A 21,136-nucleotide genomic window follows, 5' to 3' on the forward strand; every position below is an offset into this window, starting at 1 on the left:
GTCCGCCTGGTCGGTGAGGCGGGTGGGACAGATCGCTGCGTGCCGACCAATTCCCGGCCAGCGAGAGGGGCAGAGCACTCACCAGTCGATGTCGGTGCCGGCCGCGATCATGAGCTGGTGCAGGGCGACGGCGCTCAGCAGCAGGCCCAGCGAGGTGCAGCCGAAGAAGCCCAGCGTGCGCGTGGCCGGGGTGCGAGCCTGCAGGCCCCAGCCCAGGGCCGCCCCTAGACAGCAAGGACAGGTAGGCTGGGGCACGGGGATGGCCATGGGGGACCTGGGGGACTTGGGAGGGAAGGGCTGGTGCCCAAAGCACCCCCAGCCATAGGGAAGGGGTTGGAGGTCAGTCCCTGCTTGGGCAGGGGGGGCTCGGTGTGCACACCGTGATGGGGCATGTGGGGCCAAAGCCCCGGAGGCAGCTGTCAGCACCCAGCTCGGTGCAGATTTGCCTTCAGGAGGGGGCCGTGCCAGCCCCGGAGCTGGCAAAGACAGCTGGTCCACGGCAGCAGGCAGCTCCAGGCCACGATCGGCCCCAAGACAGGTCTCAGCACCCTCGCTGCTGTGGGCAGAGTGATGCAAAGCGTCCCAGCCCTGCCGCCCCCCGCGCCACTCACCCGCCAGGATGCCGCCAACCACCTGATGGGGGAAGTGAGCGAGGACGAAGACCCGCGAGAGCCCCACGGCCAGCAGCAGGAGGGTGTAGGCAGCGAAGGGGATCAGCTTCACCACCGCGCTGCAAGGCAAGGAGGGTGAGCGGTGAGAGGGGTGCACGGCCGTCGGATCCAGACCAGCTCCTGGCCACGGGCAGCGCTTGGCGGCAGCCGGGGCAGGCCCGGGCCCCTCCTTGGCAGAGGCGATGAGAGCAAACACCAGGGACGAAGGCAAAACAGCAACTCGGTGGAGCAGGGTGGGCTTGGCGGGGGTCTCCAGGGCTTTGTAGCCGGTCAGCCCGGTCTTGGTCTCCTTGTCCCCCCACCGCTGCGTGGCACCCTGGAGTGAGCCAGACCCTCACACCTAGGGATCTCTCCTGGCCATGGGTGCTGTTAGATTAGTCAGGAATGGGCTGAGCACGGGGTGAGGTCTGGGCAGAGCCAGTGGTGCTGCGAGGGATCGCCCCGGCCGCAGGGACTCACCTCCTGGAGTGTCTGGAAGCCAGCGCCGTCAGGGTGGTCACGAGCGGCCACAGGGCTGCGCCCGTGATCATGCAGTGGCCGGAGGGGCTGCCTGCGAAGGGGAAGCACAGGACACGAGCAAACCATCTCCCTCGGGCCGAAGGTGGGTCAGGGGAGCGTGCCCTGCCGCAGCCGGCGCGGCGGGCGTGCTGCCGGACTGTGCAGCATCACGGGTCTGGCCCCACGCAGAGTTATGGGCTGCCCTCACACCCTGCTCGCTCCTGCCTGCGCCGGAGGGAACGGAGTGGGATAATAAAGACCTTTGAAAAGGCTTCGTGGGCTGGGGCTGGGCATGCTGTGGCCAGCAGCAGCCGTTGCAGCTTCAGGCCTGGCCCCTCTGCATCGCAGCGCCCCCAAGGCAGCGCAGAGCTGATAAACGCTGTCTCCTCTCCACGTTGACACCTCCCAGTGGGGCTTTGCCAAGACACAGCTATTTAGTGAGGATGCCTGTGAGATTTTCACGTCTCCATGCCTAAAGCTAACTTTACGGTCCACGTGGCTTCAACGCAACGTCAGCAAGGACGTGCTCCTGGCACGGTGGCACTCCTCTGCCAGCCCGGACAAGCAGGGCTGAGCCGGAGGGCAGTGTCTACTGAGCTTAGCCCTACCTGCTAGGCTGACCTGCCTTTGCCCTGGGTTACGTCTTGGCTGACAACCAAGAGCCAGAGCCAAAGCGAAAGGCTCATCCTGGGGACGAGGATGGAGGTAGGCAAGCAGCATCTCTGGAATGAGCCAGTTGTCTGCAGGTGAGGGTACAGCGTCGCCTGCCCAGGAACACGGGCAGGGAAAGGGGCGCTGTAAACAGGGGAGGCGGGGTGGAAAGGGCACGGGAGGCTCCCTCGTCCCCGCCGCCGGCAGACTCTCCTGTGGGTTTCCTGGCCCCGGAGCTGCCTGCGCTCTTTCCACCTTGCCAACAGCCATGGCACCCGTCCTGCTCCCCGCCGCTCGCTCGTTTGCTCCGCTGCGAGTCGCTGGCTGACGAACAGCTTTCCCACTCGGCGCGTCCTGCCAGCCCAGCGGCAGCCTCTGCCCTCAGCGCTGCAGGCTGAGAGCTGCGTCGAGCTGTCTGCATGGGGCCCGGATGAGAGCTCCCAGGCTCCTAAAGCGCCATCCATGCGGGGCAATCGCAGCCCTGTCCTGGGGATGCCTGTGGCCTCCCAGCCCCTCTACTTTTGGCAGGACTTAACTGCGTTTCCTTATGTAGCTGAAGGGTAAATTCATGTTTTACAGAGAAGAAACTGAGGCAGCGAGCCAGGAAAGAAGGAGCAATGTTTTCTCTAATGCTAGCTTAGCAGGAACGGTCATCCTAGCCTCTGGCAGTGTCCTCTTTACAGAGCTAAGTGCTGGCAACAGAGCATGTAACCACTGAAGACACCTCAGATCTAAAATCAGCCAGACCTAAAGCTTCTCTGGATCCTCCTATGCCCTTTGAAGCAAATGGAGAATTGTCCAGTGCTAGCCTGTTTCCCTGCATGGTTTCAGCTCCACGGTCTCCTTCGCTGTGTCCCGCTAAGTTGCGATGCCACCAGCTGTCCCTCTGCAGCGGGAGCAGCATGTCAGCGCGAGGCAGCGTGCTGTTGGCAGCGTGCCGACGGTGGGTCACCCTGAGTCGGGACCCTCTCGTTCTGTAGGATTCTCCGGAGACACGAGCCAAAGCTTTCGCCCATAACTCACCTGGTCCCGTTTCGCAGGAGACAGGGAACTGGCGCACTGGGACCGGCTGCTCCTTGAAGAGCCTCGACTCATGGACCCACCAGAACGGGCGCTCCCCAAATAAGAACCTGGTGGGGAGAGAAAAAAACAGAGCAGTGAATCGCTACTGAGCAAACCAGCCCAAAACCTTCGTTGCCTGCGCGGTCCCTCTAGATCCGGGGGCCTGTTTCACCAGAAAAGAGCCCCCTTGGATATGCTACGGACTGGGCCGCAGTGTCCGTAGGAGAGCAGAGCCCGACAGAGCCAAGACGGGAGAGGATCAGGTGGCACCTTCCCACGGAGGGGATGACAGGGATGCTCAGCATAGGCAGCCCCTAAACGTTGGCTCCCTTCCTACCCTGGCATGCAGCAGCAGGGGAGGAGAGCAGGTTCCCTGCCCATTCTTACGGCTCCCCGGCTACCAGTTGCACCTCAGATTGGCACAGTTTGTTCTGTTGCAAACGCCTGGCAAATGTGTTACGACCGGTGAGCTGAGCTGCAGAAACTCTGCATGCTTTCAGCACAGCACAGGCAAGGAGCAGCACAGATGCCTAAAGGCTGGTCTCTGCTCGACAAGGAGAAGCCGGCGATTGCGTTTTTGCCCTGCTATTGTAAACGTGCCGTCACTCAGCCCTCAGGGATGCGCTAGGGAGACCAGGTACGATACGGCGGGAATCTGGGCTCTTTCCTCACCATTTGAAGGTCACGTTGAGCCACTCGGAGACCAGGCCAATCCACAGCACCGACACCCCCACCTTGCGGTCGAGAAAATAGGCGAGAGGGAAACAGACGGTGAAGATGCATTTGGGATCAGCCAGGGAGGTCACCGAGAGCCAGAACTTCTCCAGCCAGGGCGGCCCCGACTGCAGCGCCTCCGCGAAGTGGATTCCAGCGGTATGCAGCGCGTCCATCGTGCCAGGCTGGAGGGAGGGCGCGAGCGTTAGAGCTCGGGGTTCGACGCCGAGTCCGCAGAGCGGTTCAACAGGTAGAGCTGGGGCTGGGGAAGAGGGTCTGAGGTGGCTCCTTGAGGCCTGGCGCACTTGTCACGCTCTGGCTCACTGCTGCGCTAGGCGTGAAGTGTGCCGGGACTGACGTGGGGGGCTTCCTGGTGCAGGATGCCACAGCTGGCCCGGGTTCAAGGAGCAATTTGACCATACCCCTGGAGGGTCCAAGAAGGACTATTAACGTTAAGCTCCACCCAGCAGCTCAGGAGATCCCCAGGGTGCAGAGCACCCGCAGCGAGGATAACGCCGCGGGGAAGCATCACCTCGTGTGCGAGGCCGTGGGCCGGGGCCAGGCCCTGCTCGAGGGGCAGCTTGGGCCGATCCAGCACAGGCGTGTTCGGGGGCTGAAGGCCCCGTTTTGGGGTTCGCAAGAGCGGTCAGGCTGCCCCAAACAGCTCTGGCTGGTGAGAGCCTCCTGGGGACAGGGCTGGCGGGGTGGCCTGTCCCCTGCCCCCTCCCCAGAAGAGGTAAGTGGGGGCAGGTCCCAGTGCCTGTCACTGCCTTGGAGGGGATGGGGGGGGAGTCTCCCTGGGGGGTGGCTGTCACCTAGGCCACCCCCCTGAGCTGCCCCTGCCCCTCCCCTGTCATAGCCCCCCCCAACTGCCCCTACGCCAGCTCTACTGCCTCCCCCGCACCCAGCTGCCCCCTCCCCAGCCCCAGTGGTCCCCCCTGCACCCAACTGCCCCCCTCAATGGTCCCCCTCGCACCCAGCTGCCCCCTCCCCAGTCCCATCGCCCCTCCACTCCCAATGGTCTCTCCCCACCCCAATGACCCCCCCCACATCCAACTGCTCCCTCCCCAATCTCACTGCCCCCCACACCCACCTGCCCCCTCCCCACCCTAATGGCCCCCCCACACCCAGCTGCCCCCTCCCCAATCCTACTGCCCCCCACACCCACCTGCCCCCTCCCCACCCCAATGACCCCCCCACACCCACCTGCCCCCTCCCCACCCCAATGACCCCCCCACACCCAGCTGCCCCCTCCCCAATCCTACTGCCCCCCACACCCACCTGCCCCCTCCCCACCCCAATGACCCCCCCACACCCACCTGCCCCCTCCCCACCCCAATGACCCCCCCACACCCAGCTGCCCCCTCCCCAATCCTACTGCCCCCCACACCCAGCTGCCCCCTCCCCACCCCAATGACCCCCCCACACCCAGCTGCCCCCTCCCCAATCCTACTGCCCCCCACACCCAGCTGCCCCCCTCCCCAAGTGCCCCCCCCCCAAGCCCCGCTGCTCCCCTCCCGCCCAACGGCCCCCCGGCCCCCCGCCCCTCCCCCACTCTTGCCCCGGTCCGTCCCCCGCGCTCACCCGCCGCCAGCCGCGGCCGCCCGCCCCTTCCGCCTACACTTCCCAGCAGCCCCAGCGGCGCCGGCCGGCCGGCTACGGGGCGACCCGAGGGACACGCGGCGCCGCGCCGCGCCTTCGCGGTGCCCGGCTGCCTTGGAGGCGGCGCGGCCGCGGGTCCCGGCGGGGCTCGGGCAGAAGCCCGGCGAGCCGCGGCGCCCCGGCGGCGGGAGGGGGGGGGCAGCGGCGGCGGCGCGGGTCCCCCCCTCCCCTGCCGCAAGGTCACCCCGCCCCGCGGCGGCGGCGGCGGCGCGCGCGCGGTGACGCGGCGCGGCGCGCGGCCCGGCCCCGCCCCGCCGCGCCGTGCCTGGCTGAGGCGAGCCGCGGCGGCCGCTGCTGGGGCTGAGACAAGATGGCGGCCCCGGGCGAGTACTTCAGTGTGGGCAGCCAGGTGTCGTGCCGCACCTGCCAGGAGCAGCGCCTCCAGGGCGAGGTCGTCGCCTTCGACTACCCCAGCAAGATGCTGGCGCTCAGTATCCCACCGGCCCGCGGGCGCGGCGCGGCGCGGCGCGGCGGGGTGGCCGGGGCCCGGCAGTGCCGGCCGGGCCTGGGGCGCCTGGGGGAGGAGGAGGAGGAAGGGGGGGGGTCTAAGGGGAGGCATGGCGAGGTGCTGGGGGGAGGTAGGGGAGCCGCGGGGGCGCTATAGGAGGGGAGGGGGGGCGGGGAGGCGGGGGGTGGTTGAGCGGGGGTCGGCGGGACCTGGGGGGCTCGGGGGGGAGCCCCACGAGGGGGGGTGTGGGAAGGGCCTGGAGGTATGGGTCGGCCCGGGTGGGGGCTGGGAGGGGAGCGTTAAGGGGGGGGTGGTCTTAGGAAGGGGGTGAGGAGCCCTAAAGGGGGGCTCTTGGTGGGGTGAGGAGTCTCGTAGGACCCTTGTGGGGTGCTCTTGGTGGGGGGAGGAGCCCTATAGAGGGGTGCTTGGTGGGGTGAAGAGCCCGGGGGGGGTTCTGGGGGGAGTGAGGAGCCCTATAGAGGGGTTTGGGGAGGGTGAGGAGCCCTAAAGGGGGGCTCTTGGTGGGGTGAGGAGTCTCGTAGGAGCGTTGTGGGGGGAGGAGCCCTATAGAGGGATGCTTGGTGGGGTGAAGAGGCCGGGGGGGGTTCTGGGGGGAGTGAGGAGCCCTATAGAGGGGTTTGGGGAGGGTGAGGAGCCCTAAGGGGGGGTTTATGAGGGGGTGGGGAGCCTTTATAAGGGGGTGGCTTGGAGATGGGGGGGAGCCCTACAGAGGGTTGGGGGGAGCACTATGGGGTTTTTAGGGGAGGCCTTGACAGCATGGTGAGGTCCTTTGGGGGGTAGGGATGCCCTGTGGGGTTCAGGGGGGTGGTGTCCTGTGAGGGGAGCCCTATAGGGGCAGGCTTGGGGTGATGGGGAGCCCTATGGGACAGTAGGCACAGGTCTTGGGGGGAGGATGAGGAGACCCAATGGGTATGAGGAGAGCGCTATAGAAAGAGCCTGGGAAAATAGAGAATCCTATAGGGGTGTTGGGGGGGGGGGGAGCCCTGCGGAGCTTTAAGACAAGGCCTTGAAGCTGTGGGGGGTTGGGAGGGAGCCTTATAGGGAGGGATGGAGGGTCTGTGGCAGGGCAGAGGGATGTCTTGTGACTGGGGGAGCCTTGAGGGGGCTATAGGGGGTCTCGTGGGAGGAATGGAGGTGGGTGAGGGGAGCCCTTGGGGGGGGGGTTGTGTGGGAAGTGGGGGTGTTTTCAGGAGTGGGAAATGGCCAGCTGTGGGGCAGGCCAGGTGCCCTGGGGTGTCAGAAAGGAGGCAGGGCGAGCTAGGGAACGGCTCTTGGGGGAAAGGAAGAGCCCTGAAGAGAAGGGCCCGGTAGGGAGGAGATGAGCTCTAGGACTGGGGTGTCTTGAAGGAAGAGTTGCGTCTGAATTTGGACTGGCTCAGGGGGAGGCTGAAGCTGTCTGGGTTCAGTGAGGAAGCGGAGCCTGCTCCTCGCAGCATGTCCAGGCACAGTGGCTGTGGTGGTGGGGTCATTGCGGGTGGAGGCCTAAGAAATGCCATGCGGTTGGGGGAGGGAAGGGGACGTGGGGCCTGGGATTGCATGGAGGAGAGGCAGAGAGGCAGTGGCAGGGGATTTAAAAATATATATAGACACACACACGCATGCACAAGCACGCACTTTTCTTTTTAACCTGCGAATATGGTGAGGGCAAAGGCTGTTATGAAACAGCAGAGGAACTGCAGAGAGTTCATGAAGGTCAATGCTCAGCCCAGGGAGTGGTGTTGGAAGTGGGCTGGAGAAGTGCTTGAGGTGGCTTGTTGGCTCCAGCGGCTGGTTCTGGAGGGAAGAAGTGAGTTGGGGAGGGAGTGAGAGAGGTTTGTGTTTGGAGACTGCAGCTAAGAGAAATACTGAAGGACATCAGGAAGCGCCCTGGAGAGTGCTTGGGACAGTGCTACAATTTTGGAGGGGTGCTAGGGAATAGGGACGTGAATAGTAAAGGAACTGTAATTCACCCTGGGACGTGGTTGTACAGTTCATACAGGGGAACCTCCCTGAGCCTGGATGCTGTAGGAAAGTCTTAAAAGATGTCCCACAGGTTGGCTCGGTGGATCAGGCTGACGGTCTGCCCGAGGGACGAGGTAGCAGTCTGAGAGCTCCCATTCAGGCTTTGCTGTAAGTCTGGATCTTTCTTCTAAAGTTGGGATGCTCCATCTTATCTGTCCAAAGAAAGAGACCGACTTGCACAGAGTTCCTTGGGCATCCTGAGTTTTCTCTCCATTATTGAAGGGCATTTGCTAGTGAGGTCTGCACCTGAGCAGCTGCTCAGACTGGCTCAAGGGAGATGGAAGGAGAAGAACACTGACCTCTGCGAGCCTCCCTTCCTAGGAGGAGACGCTGTTGATGTGGAAGAGAAGCCCACAGTGGCTGTGCTGTGTTCCTTGCTCGTTCCAGCAGATGAAAGAGCGGAGGGCTAACTATGCAGCCTCCGCGGGAACAGATTGCGCAGGAATTAATGTCAGTTCTATAAAGGTTTTTCTGGGGGTGGTGCACTGTTGTCTAATTTACGCTTTCCAATCATGCTAGCAATACCAACCATAACAAACCTTGCCTGCGTTTGAGGAGGTGAGTGTCTGGGAGGTGAGTGAGGGTGAGAAGGCCTTTTCTATGGACCTGCAGAGGAACATGTGTTACATCTGTACTAGGGGACTGTTCCTTGTGGAGGCTCTTGGGTTAGCTTTTGGCTATGTGAGGAAATGGTCGTGACATAAAAAGTGTAAGTTTAAGGCACAATAGTAGTTCTGGTCAGCTTCCCCGTGTAGACGAGCTTTCATTGACTGATGCTTGTGTGAACAGCGAAGCAGGCTGTGCTGCAGCTGAAACTGTGGCAGCAGGATCTCTGCGCTCTTGACCAGCCTGGACTAAGCTGCTTTTTCTGAGAAGACCACACAGCACCCTAGGTTGCATACGTTGTGGTTATAGCAGCTATTAGCTGAAAGTTCTCGTCTGCTCTAGTCGGGAAAACCAAATCAGCATCGAATGAGTCAAAGAAGAGATTGGTGGTATTGTCTGGGTCTTGACCATGTGCTTGGCTGAGTAGGCGTTGGGACAGTGGGAGAACTCACTTGCTGAAAATCAAATGTTCTCCTGACTTGCCTCTGGGTAGCTCTTTGTGGTCAGGCATGTCTCTGTCTAGATTTGTTTTCCTTAATGTTTTTTTCCTCCAGAATGCCCCTCTTCCAGTGGAAAGCCTAATCACGCAGATATCCTGCTTGTAAACTTACAGTATGTTTCAGAAGTGGAAATAATTAATGACCGCACGGAAACCCCTCCTCCTTTAGCTTCACTCAATGTTAGCAAGGTAAGAACTTACCCTTTGTGGGTTTGGAGATGCTTACTCCTGGGGAAAAGGGATTTGTGTGATGAGGTTAACGCTGTTCCTCTTAGTGGGGGTGCATTAGCTTTTAAACTTTAAATCACTTGCTGCAATCATGACTCTACATGGCCTGCTGGGGGGTTTAGATTAAGATCTCGTCAGTGTATTGAGTCTCTGTGACCTGTATGCTGGAGATCGCTTAGCGAGCGCTGGAGTTTCCGTAGTAAGGCTGCAGAATCCCTCTTTGCTTAGGGATTGTTCAGCACTGAAGCTGAGGTCCTAGGCGCGAGAGAGAGGAAACGTCTGGGGTGACATGTACGTAGCTGGACTCCAGCGTTTCACTGTGCCAAGGAAAGCTCAGGCTTTTGGGGAGTTTGGTGGCCAGGTCCTCACTGAAGCGTGCTGTGGGGCATATCAGGGTGCGTGGGGCCAAAAGAGCAGTGTCATCGGCTTCGTTTCCTCTGAGGGTTGCTGGGAGATGGATTCTTTGCAAGCCCATGGCATCCTGCGTGAGCTGTTGGATGGTGAGGGTCGACGGGCTGGATGCTCTGCTCGGCTGGGCAGTAGTTGGCCGGACAGTTGTTGCTGTCCTTGGCTACTCTGGTCACTTGTTTGTGTATCAGTTTTGTACGTGAAATCCCCTTTTATCTATATTTGTACGGTGGTACTGGCTCCAGCATCGTTTAGAGTTTCCAGCGTGGTCCTGCTGGGTAGATTTAAGTGCCTGGGTGATGCTGCGTTCTCCCTTTAAAGCGCTGCAGGTTGGGAGCACAGGGCAAATGGCTTTGCCTTGCACTGTGGCTTATGCCCTCTTTGGAGGCTGTTCCACTGTGCGCTAGCTTTTTGTAGCAGGAGTAAACGTAGATCTGCGTGCTGGCAAGTGGGTGCAAGTAGCAGCTTTAAACACTGACTGTGACCAAAGATTTCTACTTTGGGACCTCTGGGATGCTTTTAGTAATGTTGAAGCTCACAGCCCCTTCTCGTCCAGGAAAAGTCCAGCGGTCTTGATCCTCCCGGCTCCCGCTGAAGTCCCAATGCCTTTGGCAGAGCGACGTGCCAGTTTGCTAGCAGGAGGGTGGGAAGGCCGACACGTTGTGCTCCCCTGCTCTGATGGGATGCTCAAGCCTTTGCAGAAAAATGCAACAGGTTCTTCCTGTGACAGCAAATGATCCAAATTCTCCGGTCAAAAGCTTGCATAAAAGATGGGAACAGCCAAAGCTGTTGTGTTGCTCATCACCCTGTGAGACTTCCCACCTCTTAATCTATCGCATGCAGGTCCTCCCAGGTGGTGTCTCCCAAGACCCTAGGTTAAGAACATGCTAGGGAACTTCATGTGCTCCCATGAACGTTAATGCTAGAAGAGGCTGCAGGTAGGTTAATGCTTTGGGGATGACCACTCTCCCTGTGATCCCCTACCCACATGGACATCATTTCTTTTCCAAAGCTGAATCATTTTTGATATAGTCTGATCGCAGGATAGTGGACAGGAGCTGTAAAACACACACAGTTAGCTTAACTTTTGAGAAATTGTCTTTCATGCCTTAAAAAAGAGGGTAGCTTCTGATTCCCAGTGGTGGTGTCAAAAAAAAGAGAAGTGAACCCAAGCTCTGGATGCTCATGGAAATGCTCTTGTGAAGCAACTGGGGAAGGTTAGCCTGAGGAGCTCCGGCCCTCCTGCTCCAGAGAGGGGTCTTGCGGGTAAGGAGTGCCCCAGCCTGCTGCCTTGGGGCCACGTGCCTTTTCGGGCTGGTGTTTTGAGAGAGAAAGCAGTACTGGGAGGTGTGTGGTCAAACTGGAGCTTCGAGGGGCTCCAGGAAAGCCTTGTGTTTGGTCTGCCTGTGGGCTTGCTTTCAGTTTGTATCTCCACGTGGAAACTTTTTTGTTGTAGGTAGTTTCAGGTAGGCTGTAGCTCTGGGTTGGTTTTATGCTCTCCTGTGTCCAAGGCTGGCTTAACCGGAGTTCTTTGTGAAACATCCGGCCTGCAGTGCCGCGGCCGCCCGCTGTCGGGGAGCAGCGTGCCGCTTGAGCGGTGCGGGCTGCGTTCCTGCTGGCCTTGGCTGCGCGGCCTGCAACTCCTGTGAGTTTCCTTCTCCCCGGATTATCATGTTGACAGAGGTTTCAAATGACACAATTGCTGTAAAGATGCAACTGTTCCTTGTAATTGCATCAAGTGATATTGCTGAGAGTGCAGCTGGGAGGTGGACAGGCCTGCTGTGGGGGAAGCCCTCTGCGTGACACTGACTTCAGATACTTGGTTCAGTCTTTCCGGAATCAAAGTAATTGCTGTGGATTTGGTGCAGGAAAAATAAACCAAGCCTTGTATTTAGGCAATGTCAAGTGGAAGGGAGTTTGTGTGCAGCCCTCCCCCCCCCCCCATCTAGCTGTGTCTCCGTCTGTCCTGTCACGTCGTTCCGCGTTGCACTGACCCATGTCTCCTCTTCCATAAACATGCAGGCGAGCTGGGGTCTGCCGGTGCCTCAGGACTGGAATACAGATAAATCGATCCTGGCGATAATGGAGGAAGGAGCTCTTGCCACGTGGGAATGCGCTTGTGATGCTCTGAGGCAAACCCTTGTCTTGCTGCTCTGCAAGCAGAGCCCTGAGGAGACAGTGGAGCTCTTGAAGCTCTGCTAGCAGATCCCAAATAGAAAGCAAATGTCAGGGCCAGAAGATGTCCTGGGTTTGGAAGACAGTCTGGTCCAGCAGGGTGATGATAGACCTGTTGTGTGGAAAAGGGGTGAAGAGAATAAGGTTGCAGGCTGGCTGCAGTGGAAGGTGTGGGGAGGGGGTAAGCGGACTGTGTGTCGGCTGCAGGTAGCTGTTGAAGGCAGCTTCGGAGGAGCCATCCTGAATGCAGAACAAACGATAGCGCTCTGGGGAGGGCGGCCGGGAAGCCAGCGGTGCTGCGGGAGAAAGGAGGGCAGCCTCAGTGAAGATGAAGAGTGAAAATCGAGGGGGAACCACTTGAATTGATAGCAAATAGCCAGGGTGCGGGAGGGCAGCGAGTGGGGAGAGCGCCTTGTGCTTAAGCTCCTGCAGTGAAAGGCTGATGTGCAATCGCTGACCCCATGACAGCTGCAGGATGGCTGGAGGAGTAGGAAAGGGGATTGCGAAGAATCGGAATAGGAAGATAATGAAGGTGTGACTAAGGGTTGGCAGCAGTTCAGTCAAGATACAGCTGAACTCAAAGCTTCCTGCTGCCAGCGATGGGCACACGAGGGAGATGTTATTGCAAAGGCCCTGAACTGCTGAGGATTCGGTAAAATCTGCAGCCGTGGGAGCAGAGAGGAGCCAGAGGGAGAGGAGAGCCGTGAAACAAAGAATGTATCACCCAGGCTGCAAACGTCATGCTCTGACTCGCTTAGTAGTAAATTTTACTGTTGTGCTTAAGCCTGGGCGGACATCCCAGATGGGACACGGAGGGCACAGAGAACAGGGTGGATGAGTCACGTATGCCGCGTATGGGGTAGTGGTGTTGGAAGGGGGCTGGGAGCCGGGGGGAGGGCGGGGGCATTTTTGCTTGAGCCGTGGTTAGAAGGAAGGCCTCAAAATGGTTGTCTTCCCTGGGCAGTGGGGGTAAATCTCTCTCTTCAGCTGCACCGCTTCGGGGAGCGTTGCATGCGCGAGGAGGCCGGGCAGCGTGCCCTGCCAAGGTAGGAGGTACCTGTGTCGGCTCTGTGCGAGCTGCCAGCCAAGATCTGAGAGGTTATCTCCAGCGCTGCGGGGGCTATGCCCCGTGGGGCCCAAGCTGGGACATCTGGGGGGACGCCAGCCCGCCGAGCAGGGCTGGCACCAGCTGTGGGATCTTGGCACGGCGCTCCGGAGTCTGCCCGAGGAGCCGTCCGCGACTGCGCTGGGCTTGGCGAGCGGCACGGAGAGCTCGGCCGCCTGGTTTCAGCGGGACCTCTTTAACTTGCTGGCCGCTCTGGGCTGCGCCCAGGGTGTGCTGCGTGCTTTCTCCAAGGAGCCTGACCTCGGGCCTTCTCGCCGGGCTTGAAGCTAGCGCCTGAGCTGGGCGGGAGGCCGTCCCGGCGGCAGGGGGATGTGGCAGGGCGCTCATTGGGCCTCTCTGACTCTCTTTGCCTTGTGCATATTTTGTATCATTCATACAGGCATGAATAGGGAAGGGAAGTGACTCATTCATTCATGGAATTGTTGCACAAGGTGCACATCTGAATCGCTTAATAGCCCTAGCGCGTTCAGATGCTCGCTGGAGACGGGGGGTGTGAAACCACACAGTGCGGCGGAGGGAGCAGCACGCAGTGGGAACAAGGCAGCTATTTTGAACGCTTGAATCGGAGAGGCTGGAAGTTTAGAGAGTCGGCATGTCCGATTCACTTCTTGTCCGTGGCTAGCTGTGATGAATAGGGAGAGCGCGTCCTGTTGCGCTCTGGTATTTCCCCCGTAAGGACCCTTCAGACTGGGATGTTGGCCCGTGGTTAAGAGACTAGCCAAAGTTGCAAGTAAGTCACCTTTCTAGCGAGGGACTCCTGGGTTCTAGCTAGAAGCATGAGTACTAGAAGTGTACTTGATGGATGCCCTCAAGGGGACTGTAGCCCTGCCAGGAGGCGAGGGAAAACCTGAACTGTTGCAGTCGTTTGTTGTACTCTTTGCTCTGACGAGACTGGGTTTTGCTGGGTGCCGTTAATCCTGGGGTCTGAGGGCGTCAAATGAAGTAGTGGTGAGATGCTGCCCTTGGTGGCTTGCTGTTGTATGTGGCAGTGCGCACAAGGGGCTCCTTCTCTTCTGAGCTTCTCTGGGGTTTCCTCGTGGATACCTGTTGCTACCTGCCTTTCTCGCAGGGCTCTCCCCAAAGCTAGACTCGTCTGTCTCAGCATGTGCTTCTCTCCTGGGACCTGGCACTTGAACAGCCAAGTAGGCAGGGAAAGATGAGCTGGTGTGGCCGCTGCTTTGAGCTGGATGAGCATCCTGAGGCCTGGTAAAGCATAATTTTAAAAACGGACAAAGCGAATCTAAATTTCAGATGTGTGGAGCGAAGGGCTCAACTGCAAGGACAGTGCTGCTTGGTGGGAAGAAGATCTTCTGCGGAGGAGCCCTTTGTGGAGATGGGGGGAGCCGAAGAGATTCGCTCTGCTCGGTGCCGTAGGTCCAACCCATCCACATCACAAGAGAAACAATGTTTTGGTGAAGGCGACGGAGCCAGCTGAGAACCAGCTACGCTGGCCTCTGTGGCGAGCCTCCCTCCCAGCCTTGGGAGGGAGCTTGAAGTGTTGGTGAAACCCTGGAGAAGGCTGACGGTTGCTTGGATGACTCAGATGCAGGAAAGTTACTGGGGAACATTGCACCGAGTCTTATAAACCAGCTTTGAAGTCGGGCTGGCAGTCTAGGAGAGAGTGATCTCTATGCAGACCTGGGGCAGGCTGCTTCAGGGCCTGTTTGTGTCGGCTCCTGGGCCAGAGCGGAGGCTACTGAACAAGAAAAGGATCCTTCCTTCACCCTCCCGTCCCTCTGTTAAGGCTTCCTGGTTGTCCACTAAGGTTCAGGAGCACATGAAAAGCAAGCAAAGCAGTGCTGCAGCTAGCCCTGCTCATCTGAGCATGGAAAGCAGACACAACAGGCTACTTCTGCCTAGTGTTTGCTTTCTCAGGAGATGGGCTGGGAGGGAGGGGGAAACCTGTCACTTGTTAGCATTGTTTGCGGCAAAAAGTGCCCCTGCTCAGTGGGAGCTTGGGCTCCTCATTCTGAAAGAGGGCCTTTAGAAAGTATTTCTTTGCTGCTGTGTGAAGTGCGCCGTCATGAACTAACAGGGGGTTTTTTTGATTGAAAAAATTGCTCGGTCCCTGGGCAAGGGGGAGAAACTGCTCCTTGGGAAGGTGCCTGCCGTCACGCGTTATCCGTATGAAGCTGTCCCTCGTGCAGCACGGAAAAGTTCAGTCTTGCTTCACCCCTTGGATCGAGCACGGCTCTCTTCTCGCGGCTCTCCTGGACCATGCCGCTATTGCAGGTCTCCTCCGGGGCTCAGGCTGCAACGCGTTTGCCCTTTTACTCTTCAGGGCCTCTGCTGTTGTCCTCGTTTCTTAGAGGAGCTGGGCTGGTTGAAGGGAACCGCTTGACCTTAGCGCCACTGTCCTCATCTTCTCCCCGGGCTTTCGAGAGAGCAGTGCTTTTGTCGGAGCAGTCGTCTTTGTGAGGGATTTGGAAACGGATGACCAAGCAATTCTGAAGTCTGTCCCCCTCCCCGCACCTCCGGTTTGAACAGCTTTTTTGAGCGCCATCCAGCTTTGCAGGGATCGCCTCGATGAAAGAGCAGCTCATTTAGAGGTCTTGCGTGGCCTAGCCTGGTGTAGCCGCGTCAGTGGAAAGCCAACGTGAGAGCAGCGCTCGCTTGGCAATGAGGCGGTTTGTCTGGCTGGGGCGGGGGGCACGTGAGGCCGTTGAAGGAACCAGGGGTAGGTTCAGGTGGGCACCGCTTATCCCTGGGCAGGAGGCGGCCGTCCGAAGCTCGGCACGTCTGCGTTGCCACCAGCACTTGTTCCTGAGCAGAGCTAGAGGAAAAAAGCTACGCTTTTTTTTTTTTTTTTTTGGTGCATTTTGGAGCGCTTGCAAGTGTGAGGCCTTTCCTAAGGAGGAGGGCTGGCTGGCGTAGGAGGCTATGCTAATGTGGCTCTTCCACTGCAGCAGCTCTCGCGGGGGGAAAAACGGCTTGTCCAGCGCGCCGCTCGCGAGGATGTCGCTGCCTGCGTGTCTCCCGCCTTGAAGCAGTCGCAGCTACTTTCTCTGCTGTGGCTGTGGATTTTACTGCAGGGGATGAGCGAGGGGTGGAGTTTCCCCTCTCTGTTCTGGGATGATGTGAGCGCTGGATTAAGCTTCCCCACATGCGGACGTCGTGCACTGCCAGAGTGACTCTTTTGTTGTTGTTCCCAAATAACTGCTCTGCTTTTTTTGGAACAGAATAACTGTTCTGGGATAAAGTTGCTCATGTTCCAGCGTGGTCTGTATGGAGGCATTTACACCATATTAGCCCTAACGTAATGGTTATTCTGGACTCATCTTGCCCATCTGCGTCCTCCGGTAGTCAAGTGCTGAATAAACAGCAAGCAATGAAGGTGGTTTGGACCTAAAGTGCAACAACCTGTTTGGAAAGGGCAGAGGGAAATCTGGCACTTGTGTGTTTGGCCCCGGCAGCTAATCTTCCCTCTGTGGGTTTTGCCTGAACAGGGGATCCCAGAAGGATGGTACCTCCCGACACGCACCCCATCCCTGAAAAGGCTGGTCAGAATGGCCAGAGGACGCAAACGGTGGCGAAGATGATTTGAAACAGGTTAAACCATGACTTGAAGTTGCCTTCAAATTTAACTTGTGATCCAAATAGTGACCAGCAGAGCTGTATTTGAGTGTCTAAGAGACTTGTGCTAGATGTCGCTTGCCACGGACTCACGTGAAGGCGACGACCGAACATGAGGCTGGGCTCCCTGCGTGGGGACCGCTCTGCTCCTGTCCCGCTGGTGTGAATCCAGCACTGGTCAGCGGCCTGTCCGCAGCGCTGGCCCGCGTCACGCGTGCGGGGGACACGAGCCCGTGCGGGTGGCTGGGAGCAGCGTGGGGAGCAGGCCCTCTGCCCGCGCAGCACCTCAGTTGTGCAGTGGGGCTGGAAAGGATTTGGTGGCCTGACAGAGACCCGCTTGGAGGAGCAGGGACGGCTGCTCTGGGAAGGACGGGGAACTTCTGCCAGCTTTTGCGGGAAGACCTTGCAGGTGCTGAACGTATCCACAAGCCCTGGTGCTGCTCTAGAGGAGGCAGGTGAAGTTCGGTGCCTCTCCAAGCTCTGCAGTAGCACAGAGGAAGGGACTTCGCCCTTCGGAGAGGCCTGTGCGTTGTTTTCTCACAAATCTTGCGGTTTGCACCTGGATTAGCATCTAGAGAGCAGCCTCGGTGCGGGCAGGAGCGGGTAACGGAGCCATGAAGCGAAATCAAACCTTTGAGCATGTCTGAAGGAGGCTGGAAGCGCATCTCTTGGGGAGAACCCTCCGCGTACTCGGTTCATGCTGCTGGTATGCAGCAGGGCATGGGACGTGCTCTGTCCTCCCCACCCCTCTGGGAAAACCCCCTTCCTTATTATCTTGTGCTATTAGCGAGTTTTGTATGAGCTTGTTTGGACCCGGCATAGGTCAGAGCTGCAGGCAACGGCATGGTTGCTCACCGCATGTCTGCGACAAGTTGAAGTGCGTCACTGACGAGTCCTGTGCCCGGCTGCCTTGTACCCCCGTGGTTTTGTTTGTGAGCTGACCCGCTCCCGAGAGCGGGCCAGCAGCTCTGTCCTGCTCGTGGCTCCACGTCTGTCCGCCCGCACTCGGATCATGCTCAGTGGAGCTCTGTGTCTCTTTGTCTCCCCTCCAGCTTGCCAACAAAGCACGGACGGAGAAGGAAGAGAAGCTGAGCCAGGCATATGCAATTAGTGCTGGTGTCTCTCTGGAGGGACAGCAGCTCTTCCAGACTATACATAAGACGTAAGTCCTCTTGTAGGTGCAATCAATGGCTTCTGTTCTCTGCCTTGGCCTTTGTGGCCTGTGGTGTTTCGGGCCATCCCCCCCCCCCCCCATCTCTTCTTTGGGATAACTTGGGAGCTAGAGAGCTCTCTTGGGGGCAGGAGCTCCCAGTAAGTGTATCCATGTCTCTTGACTGGTCTTACTGGTACTCGAGGCTCCTTGCTCCTGCTGGGGTTGCCTGCTGTTATCCTCTCCCCTACCCTGCTGTCCCATACTGGCACCTGGTCTGATCCTGCCCCAGACACTTCCCTTTGGGCTCTTTGTTGCCCAGGATAAAGTGGCTCATATGCCGGTAGCTGGGCTAGAAGGAGCCCTGGCAGGGGCTGCGTTGCCTGGCACCCCTGGACTGCAGCGTAACGCTGCAAACGCTGCTTTGATCGTGTCCCTGGGCAGCGCTGGCCTGAGCCGCGTGGTCTGGTGACGTGCTGGGCAGGTCAAGGCCCACTGCGGGAGGGAGGACGGTTTCTCCGCTGCTGCACGCCCTCCCTTGGCACGTGCTGAACGCGCGCCCGTCCCGGCGGGCTCGCACCTCTCGCTGGCAGAACGGGACGTGCCCGAGAGGTGCCAGGTGGTTTTCACGCCCTCAGCGATAGCCGCGTACCTCCTCGGGGAGATGCGGGTCTGCCAACGAAGACATAGGCAGCGCGGCCTTGCTCCCGCTGGGCGGCCTGGTCTTGGACAGGCGGCGGGATGCGGGGTGAGAGGGGGAGCGGTGAAGTTGCTCGGCAGTGGCCTGGCAGGCAGTTCGGCAGAGACGCAGCCAGGGGGAGGTCTGCTCTTTGCCGGGAAGCTGCTGAGCCTGTTCCCTCTTGCCTCCCTGCAGCATTAAAGACTGTAAATGGCAGGAGAAGAACATAGTTGTGATGGAAGAAGTTGTTATTGCCCCTCCATATCAAGTGGAAAACTGTAAAGGCAAAGAGGGAAGTGCGCTGAGTCACGTACGCAAAATAGTAAGTATGGAGAGGGGGTCCGAAGCCGAGGGTGGGAGGTGCGCGGGGCTGTCCGGAGCGGCGCGTGGCGCGGTGAGCTGGCTTCGCCGCGCCGGGCCGCGGGGACCGGAGCGCCCTGGCCTGCTTTGCGCCCTGCCTCGCTGAGCCCTCTTTCTGTCCATCCTGCCCTCCCGCTTCGTAGGTCGAGAAACATTTTAGAGATGTGGAAAGCCAAAAGGTAATGCAACGTTCACAAGCACAGCAAACACAGAAGGAAACCTCCCTGTCATCCTGAGTCCCACCCTCCGAGCGCCGGGGACTCTGCCACCACCCAGCAGGAGACGTCGACTTCTTCAGCGGAGGCCGGGGCGGGAGGGCAGGGGTTCAGTTTTATTTCCTTTCGGGCTCGTTAATGGGGAGCTCACCGATTCCAAACCTTAGACTTTAAAACAAACGAGAAAAGAGAATAATTTAAAAGCTCATGCATTACTTGACTAACAGACTTTCTTTTGTCCGCCATGTTTTCTTTCCTATGAGCCAGTCAGACTTTGTTAGTTTTATTTTTTGACGTTTCTTTCCTTTCCTCTCCTCCTGCCGAGAAACCTTCCCCCTCCCTTTACTTTTCTAAAGGGGGGTTGTCACCCCGTCCCACCCTGTGTCCTCCTCTCTGCCTGTCTGTAACATAGGAGACTCTCTCCCTCGCCCGTCCCTATCCGCAGAAAACCCCTCTAAAAATAAAAGTAACAAGCTGACTGAGGTAACTGAATCGGGACCTTTGTGACCAGCATGGTCTCGTTTTAATTTTGTTTGCACAGGGCAAGGCTTGAATTAGTCTTATTTTTCTTATCTTTAAATATATATATGAATATATATTAAAATGTTCTTTAAATATTTTTCTGCTTCTAGCAGTTCTCTTGACCAGGATCATGGCAAAAAAACCCCACCCCGACCCAAATAAACCCTCCGATCCTATCGGCCCTCGAGTCCGAGGTTTGGTTTGTTTTTTTTTTTGTTTGTTTGGTTGTTTTCTTTTGTTTTTCCCCCCCCTTCCCTCCCTGGGACTGTGTGGAGAGCTGGAACGGGTTTTTCAGCACGGGGATTTTTGTGAGGGGGTGGCGGGCCCGGGCCGCGGCGTCGCTCCCCGCGCGTCCCCCTGCCCTCGGCAGGGTCGAACCCGGAGCCGCCTCCTTCTGCCCCCACCCCGGCGCTGGTGGCGCCTGCCCGGCCTGGCCTGGGGCACCGTCTCCGCTCCCTGCGGAGGTGTGTGCGCGGCCCGTGGGAGCCCAAGTGCCTTTGCGGAGCGCCATGGTGGGGGGGGCGGCTCGGAGCCAGGGCGAGCGCTAGGGCTTGGCCGCTGCCCCGTCTGCGGGCACCCGGCGCCGGGGAGGTGCCGCCGGGGCCGCGCGCGCTCCCTGGGCCGCGACCCCCCTTGGGGTAGGACGGGAGCTATGGGAGGGCCTGTTGTTTCCCCTTTATTTTGTTTTCTGGTTTTTTTTCTGTTTTGTTTCCTTTTTTTTTTTTTTTTTTTTGCCATGATCCTCCCCTCCCTTACCTTTTTTGTTTTGTTTTTTAAAATAAATGGATCAAAATCAAATAATTCAAGCCCTGCCTTTAGAAGAAAAAAAAAAAAAGGAAAATTTTTTTAGTATTGTTTAGCAAAACAATAAAACCCAAAATTTTTTTAACCATCACCTGTGTCTGGAGCTGTGGGTCTGTGGGGCAGGGTGGGGGGCAGGGGAGGGATAATCTGTCCTGTGCCCGGACTGCTCCGGGCTTTGACCTAGGGATGGCGGTGTGTCGGAGCGGCTGGCGGACGGGATCGGCTCTGGGCTGTGACACCGGGGAGGTTTAACGGCCCTGCGGCTTGGAGGGGTTCGATCCTGCCTCGCTTCCGTGTGGCTCTGGCTGGGATCGGGGCTAACTCCGGTGCAGGGTAGCAAGCGCAGGGGGGGCCCTGGGTGCCAACTGAGCGAAACCTGAGCGCCTCGGGCCGTGAATTATAAACCCATCGTGGTGGCGCTCCGGTGTCCCCGTGGCACGGGACTGGGGACGATCTCCTTCGCCCACCCTTTCGCAGCAGCCGAGGCGGGCTGGGACCAGCCGAGGGCTGCACCCGCTGCCCCGGGGAGCCCCTGTCCGGCCAGCGAGGCCTTGACACCCGGCCGTGCGCCCTGGCTCTGCCGAGGGGTGCTTATATTACAACTGGGGAGGCAGGAGGGTGCCCAAACCCCTTTGGGGGGAGTATTGGGGAGCCCCGGGCCCAAATTCCCTTCCCAAAGCCTGGGGCACCTGGGGGATACTGGGACACGTGGGGGACATTGGGATGTGGGGATATTGGGACACGGGGAGGGTACTGGAACACATGGTGGGTACTGGGGTACATGGGGGATACTGGGATGTGGTGGGTACTGGGACATGTGGGGGGTGCTGGTGGTGTCCCAACCTCCAGCACTGAGACACATGGGGGGGGCACTGAGTCACGTGGGGCACGTGGGGGATACTGGGGCATGTAGGGGGGTACTGGAGCATGAGAGAGCGATACTGGGACATGTAGGGGGGATACTGGGACAGGTGGGTGCGATACTGGGACAGGTGTGGGGGATACTGGGACATGTGGGGGGGTACTGGGGCCCGAGGGGGCAATACTGGGACAGGTGTGGGGG

The 21,136-nt window shown here is 59.0% G+C and overlaps 2 protein-coding genes across 13 annotated transcripts in view; one reads left to right on the forward strand and one right to left on the reverse strand.

Annotated features, from left to right (window-relative positions):
* G6PC3 (glucose-6-phosphatase catalytic subunit 3) overlaps positions 1–21,136 on the reverse strand; it is a 41,016-nt gene that overhangs the window by 2,544 nt on the left and 17,336 nt on the right. For 2 of the 12 annotated variants that reach the window (XM_068919498.1, XM_068919491.1), the window contains exons 1-6: positions 5,181–5,301; positions 3,555–3,781; positions 2,844–2,950; positions 1,131–1,221; positions 612–730; positions 83–224 (exon numbers count right to left, since the gene is read on the reverse strand). In XM_068919498.1, the coding sequence (XP_068775599.1) occupies positions 83–224; positions 612–730; positions 1,131–1,221; positions 2,844–2,950; positions 3,555–3,772 (677 nt within the window). In that variant the 5' untranslated portion in view covers positions 3,773–3,781; positions 5,181–5,301. Of the gene's footprint in view, positions 1–82; positions 225–611; positions 731–1,130; positions 1,222–2,843; positions 2,951–3,554; positions 4,021–4,128; positions 4,367–5,180; positions 5,302–21,136 lie in introns of those variants that run through there. The other 10 variants (XM_068919497.1, XM_068919490.1, XM_068919495.1 and 7 more) reach the window with 9 other exon arrangements.
* Positions 5,468–20,164, forward strand: LSM12 (LSM12 homolog). The gene is made up of 5 exons (XM_068919501.1): positions 5,468–5,689; positions 8,889–9,022; positions 17,396–17,505; positions 18,368–18,494; positions 18,676–20,164. Exons 1-5 carry the CDS (start codon positions 5,569–5,571, stop codon positions 18,766–18,768), a joined length of 585 nt encoding a protein of 194 aa, XP_068775602.1. The 5' UTR covers positions 5,468–5,568; the 3' UTR covers positions 18,769–20,164.

The sequence above is a fragment of the Struthio camelus genome, chromosome 25 (genome assembly GCF_040807025.1).
Source record: "Struthio camelus isolate bStrCam1 chromosome 25, bStrCam1.hap1, whole genome shotgun sequence".
NCBI lineage: Eukaryota > Metazoa > Chordata > Aves > Struthioniformes > Struthionidae > Struthio > Struthio camelus.